Source organism: Megalops cyprinoides, chromosome 1 (assembly GCF_013368585.1).
Source record: "Megalops cyprinoides isolate fMegCyp1 chromosome 1, fMegCyp1.pri, whole genome shotgun sequence".
NCBI classification, from domain to species: Eukaryota; Metazoa; Chordata; class Actinopteri; order Elopiformes; family Megalopidae; genus Megalops; species Megalops cyprinoides.
The window spans coordinates 36401255-36406732 of record NC_050583.1 but is presented as its reverse complement, the minus strand read 5'-3'; the positions used below and the strand labels follow the sequence as shown (position 1 = coordinate 36406732).

General features: G+C 38.3%; 1 protein-coding gene across 1 annotated transcript; it reads right to left on the bottom strand.

Moving 5' to 3' along the window:
- Positions 1 to 1197: 1197 nt before the first annotated feature.
- Positions 1198 to 4914, bottom strand: gdpd3b (glycerophosphodiester phosphodiesterase domain containing 3b). Its single transcript, XM_036536968.1, has 10 exons — positions 4673 to 4914; positions 4402 to 4444; positions 4177 to 4312; positions 3950 to 3995; positions 3647 to 3765; positions 3183 to 3272; positions 2428 to 2561; positions 2015 to 2074; positions 1865 to 1916; positions 1198 to 1359 (listed from the first exon to the last, which is right to left on the bottom strand). Exons 1-10 carry the CDS (start codon positions 4830 to 4832, stop codon positions 1198 to 1200), a joined length of 1002 nt encoding a protein of 333 aa, XP_036392861.1. The 5' UTR covers positions 4833 to 4914.
- Between the last annotated feature and the right edge of the window lie 564 nt (positions 4915 to 5478).

Below are 5478 nucleotides of genomic sequence, written 5' to 3'. Positions count from 1 at the left end.
TATGCTAAATGACTTTATTCCTTTATTCCAAGAGTCTTTCACTGGAGTAGTTTGTTATTAAGCCCAGTCAGTGGACTTTGATACCTTAGCCAACTGTTTCCATGTGCACGCATGCACACACATGCACACACCCATTTAATGCAGCTAGGTCTTCTCTGAATTTAGAACCACAGCCCTTTCCATTTGCATGGCACAACAGCATATATGACTGACCCAAGTTTTAGTGTTAGTTTAGTCTAGTGATTCCTAGCCCTGATCCTGGGTGTAGGCTGGTTTTGTTCCATTTGAGCTGTCAAGGCCTTGGTTTTATGGAGCTTTATAACTGAATGCTAACCTCACATAAGAGGCAGATCTGCTGTTTGTGCTTTGTTACAAACATAGGTTGTTGGATGTGTCAGGTCTAACAAAAGGACACAGGTAAACAAGTTTCTGTAAATTATTTATATTAATAATAATAAACAAATCAGTAAAACACACAGGTACTCAGCTATACTTATTAAGAGTAATTCATTTTTCAGTAGGATCTCAATCAAATAATTACAGCCCGAGATTAACAAAATACAGTGATTTAGTGTAGAATTGTGAAATAAAGTTCATTCTGTTAACTCAATCAAAATGAATTAATTTAGAGCTCAGATAGAGTGAAAACCAGAGCTGCTCCCCCAAAACCGTGGTTGAGAAAAACTGATCTGGGCATGAAGCTATCTTCTTAACTAGAATCATGTTCTTCTGAGCTCTGCTGCATCTCCCTTTCAAAATGCCTGCAGCAACTTCAGCCAACCACTAGGAATCCATCTACTGTGTCTGGTTCACTGATCCACTACAATTGAAATAGTTCTACTGCAGGTTTCGAGAATGGCTTCTCTTGTCCATAGAGTCAGATCTGTAGTGGATTCACACTTTCTGGTAACTGTCTTGCGATGGGATTATGGTAACATCCTCACATTCATACTATCTGAATGTCATGAGAGTATTACTTGTTAGCTGGGTATGAGCTGTGCTATGAACACAATGTCTGACTGGACTACTGTGTTGACAAGGAAGGTTTTATTGCGTGTGTTTGAATATGTCTTCATGCATGTAAGACAATGACTCCACTTCAGACATAAAATAGTTAATAAAGACAAAAAAAGTCACATTTATTGAGACTTTGTTGATGCTAACAGGGACTGGAAATCAGTGACTGTTGGTCTCCCACTAGTGCACGGCTGTTTCTTTTGCTGGAAAAGGGGGAGCAATAGGTGGGTGATTGCGAAGGTAGTTTGACAACACGCTGGGGTAGTCAGTCATCACTCCCGTAGCACCAACTGCAAATGCTGCCTCCATATCCCTTTCCGTATTGCAAACAAAGAGGTGCACCTGCAGGAGAGGGCAGATAGAGAGATCATTCCAGCATTCATTCCCCTGGAGAACCATGCTTAAATACCTCAGGTCTTGTAGTTTTGGATTTCTTAGTTTTTGGCTTTTTCTAATGTGTATACAATAGATTCAATATATAAAGTCATCAGTGCTCATTTGGGAGTGGTAGGATTGCCTTGACTTTCTTGTAGCATCATTTCTGCATGCCTGTAAGTGTCTGTTGAGACAGAAAAGCTGTTTTATATTTATTATATGCACCAATTACTACATCATCTGCATTCAGGCAGTATGATGATCCAACAAGGACATGGTGAGTAGCTAGAGACAATCCGTCTGGTGAAATATGCACATGCATGCACACCAACACAGAATAATAATTATTATTGCATTCAACAAACAATACAAGCCCTCTGCAATTTACATATACACATCAAGAGAGACGTTTAATACAATATAAAGTAAAAGTATCATAATATAATAGTCACTGCAATAAAAAACCTTTTACCTGAATACCCCGTTCTGTTAAGTGTTTAAACAGACTCTTCTTCATTGTCAGTCTGAAAGAAATTGTTGGTAAGTTTGTATAATTATGTTCACATTAATAATGACCTCATTAATACTCAAAGATTATGACCAAATTTGTAAATATACTCACTTTTCAATCAGACAGATGACCAGTCGATTCTTCAGAATTCGTGATTCAGGAATATATGTCCTAGATGACAAATGTAATTTTAACATATAAATGGAAATCAAATGACACATTTTATCTATGGATAGAGACCTTGTTACTTTAATACTGCAAATAAGTTAAAACATGAAATAACCAAAACAAGTGCACAGCTTCTGTCTTTCCATCTGCCCATTTCTTGCTGTCCAGGCAACTGCAACCTTGACATCTGAAAGTCACTGACTATTTAGCTGCAGGCAGACTGTGGGTGTGTGTGCCTTGATTATCACCTTTAATGCTGTGCTAACTCATCATAGATGTACACACATGCACACACACACACACACACACACACACACACACACACACACACACACACAATCTTGCATTGTGTCCACCTGTTGAAGAGTTGGGGCAGGTAGAACTGCAGGAAACTTTCTCTCAGGGGCACAAAGGGCAGCAGGCCAGTGTAGTAGAGCAGCAGCAGCTGCATCCCTCTACTCAGTGTGAACATGTAAGGCATGGATGGGTTCTACACAGAAAGAGTGAGCTTTTTATGCTTTTTCAAAATACCACCATAACAGGCTTGTATTTATCAAGAGTGAGATCAACATAGAATTGTACAACAAGGACATGATAATAAATGTACAATTAGATACATATTGTCCCTGTACTCATATACTGCATAATTCAGACACATGGGTATTACAGAATAGATCAATATACATGTTCAGTACTAATATTTTTCACATCCAGGCACACTATGAACATCAATCATTTGCCGTGCAGTGAAGAGCAATGCCATAATCAAGCACAGTGATGAATCCTGTAGCTTTGCTACTGTTGTGTGTCTTGGTGTAATGCAGTGAATGATTATTATGTAATTGCTAAGAGAATCCCCCCCCCCCCCCCCCCCCCCGAGACTGCAGCCCTGCACCCTGTTACCACACAACACTGCATCCCCATAGTTTTGTTCGGTGATACACAGAACAGATACACATCAGTACACAACTGTTTTCCAGCCATATGAGTATGCTCAGAGTATAGTACACATAAAGCTTTGGTAGAAGAATGACCAATGATAACAGCAGTGCACAGTGTGTAACCACATGGTATGACACAGACACACACAGAGTAGTGTGGGGACGCGCACCTCTTTTTGACATTTCTTCATGATGTGTGTTTTTTCACTGGCCCACACAGTAATGTCTTCTCTATCATACTGTTTTACAAGGGACGATACCTATGGATGAGATAAACAGCGTTAATACAGTACACATATCAATTGAGAGGATATTTTTCTCTTTGTTGACACCACCATAGAAAAAATGCACTGTTACACCTAAACTGCATCAACTGTTACAAAATAGTTGAAATCAGAGTAAAAATACTTAACAATGACACAATAAAATGACTGCCCTCCTTTTTCCAGTAATCTGGGATTATAACAAAATGATAAGATATTTTCTTCCATTGACTTGTCTGACTCATTTCCTTTGACAAGTTTGTTTTAAAATCTGAACAAGTCTAACTGTATAACTTTTGTAATCCAATAAAGATGGTGTAATATATTTTGCCCAGTGATCTTCTGTAATTAACTGATGAAGTCATTTGTACCTTTCTTATCAGCAAGGGGTCATCCTTTTTTATCTCAATGTTTACAGGCATTTTGGGGAATTTCTTGAAGACGTCTTCTAGTAGAGTAAACCTCCTGTCCACACCTGTGCTATAGCGGCCTGAGGGAAAGAGACAATGACGTTTTGGCACAGGTCATACATACTGACACTCTGCTCTGAACACTGCAGTATGTTAACATTACACTGAGTCATGGAATGCTAATACTAACACACACTGCTAACTGCCCATTTGACCTAGCTGACCGACATGCTTATGTTGCAAGAATATAAGAAAGGTACATACCGGCATAAAAAGTCACCTCAAGTCTTTCTTTATAGAGAGGCATGTCCTGAAACATACACATTCATTTTATGAGTGGATAATGCCACAACTCAAGTGATTTTATCACTGATGACAATGATAATGATATTATATAAGTATTGTTTCTGCAAGTGGTCACATTATTTTTGTAGTAGTCGCAATAATGACAACAAAAGAGTGCAAGTGTTTGATAGAGATACGGTTCTGACCTTCAAATTCAAAGATGAAATTTCAACATTAAGTCCAGTCTGTCTAAGCAGGTTGTCATCATGCGACACAATCACATGCCCATCGCGGGTCAAGTAACAGTCCAGCTCCAGCATACCTGTCCCTTCCTTCACTGCACTGAAGTAATGAGAATAGTAAGAGAGATTGGGTCAATCTGCTCCTCAATCAAAACTTGAAGGATAAAAAAACAGTCGGGATGTACTCACTGTGTAAATGCTTCCATTGTATTTTCTATTCTCTCTCCTGCACCTTGATAAGATGAGTACACAATTATTTAATCTATAATTAAGTGGACAGCATTGAGGGTTTTTACGTAACAGTTTTACAGAACTGCAAAATATCTTACAATGTAGGAATACAACACTAAATCAGTGATTTAAATAGTCAGACAGACCTTCATTCATTTCAAAGCTCAGTTTGTAGTGTCAAAAATGTTCTATCTGTATCAGTATTTCCCAGGTTCTGCCAGTTTCTTACCCCCTCTATGAGAGATGTGGGTGCAGTAGAAAGCTGGGTGTTTCTTCTTATGCAAGATGTGAGGGTTCTTCAGCAGGAAAAGGGAGGTTAGGACATAGCCTCCCAGTGCTGGGAGGACATAGGGCAGGTAACTGCCAATAGTTCCACAAAAAAGATCCATATCCAAAAACAGATACTTCTGCTCTGTACTCAGAAATTGATTGAGAGACTCAGTCTCTGTACTAAAAATACAATCTTAGTCAAAAAAGAAAGTAATACCGCAATAGCACTAAACAACCATATACTACTGTTTTGAAATTCTTCAGAATCTTATTAAATGTTTCAAAATGGAATAAAAAACCTTTCTGTAAAGTCCTGCAAAAAATACACTCTTTTTTCAAAGCAAAAAAAACAATGTTTCACAAAGCTCACGAAGCTATGTACATCTCCTCTGTTTATGGAACAAATATGGAACAAATTAATATACATTTCAAACTGCCATGACTTTTTCAGATATATTTCTCACAGCCTTCCTTCCATAGCCAATCCTTGTTTCTTCTTCTCTATGGTGCTTCCTTATCATATGAGAAAAACTCTCACTCCTTCTCTCCTCCCTCCCTCACCTGCCAGTATATGCTGTGGAAGGAATGCTGGAGTAATTTTCAAAAAAAAAGAAGAAAAACCCTGTTCTACTGGTATTCTGTGACAACTGCAATCACCAGGTATCATTCTTTCCCAGTCTCCAATTTCATACTAGTCAAAGCTGTTATCTGTAACAACTTATTCTTTTGCTCTGCAATGTTAAATTGCATCCATTTGTTTTGTTT

Excerpts from the sequence above, each read along its gene's own strand:
- gdpd3b (XM_036536968.1), bottom strand. The coding sequence starts at position 4,832 with ATGGATCTTTTTTGTGGAACTATTGGCAGTTACCTGCCCTATGTCCTC. Across the intron at positions 4,313-4,401 it reads ACAATGGAAGCATTTACACA|TGCAGTGAAGGAAGGGACAG; the intron begins GTGAGTACATCC and ends TCATTACTTCAG. Across the intron at positions 3,996-4,176 it reads TTTCATCTTTGAATTTGAAG|GACATGCCTCTCTATAAAGA; the intron begins GTCAGAACCGTA and ends TGTATGTTTCAG.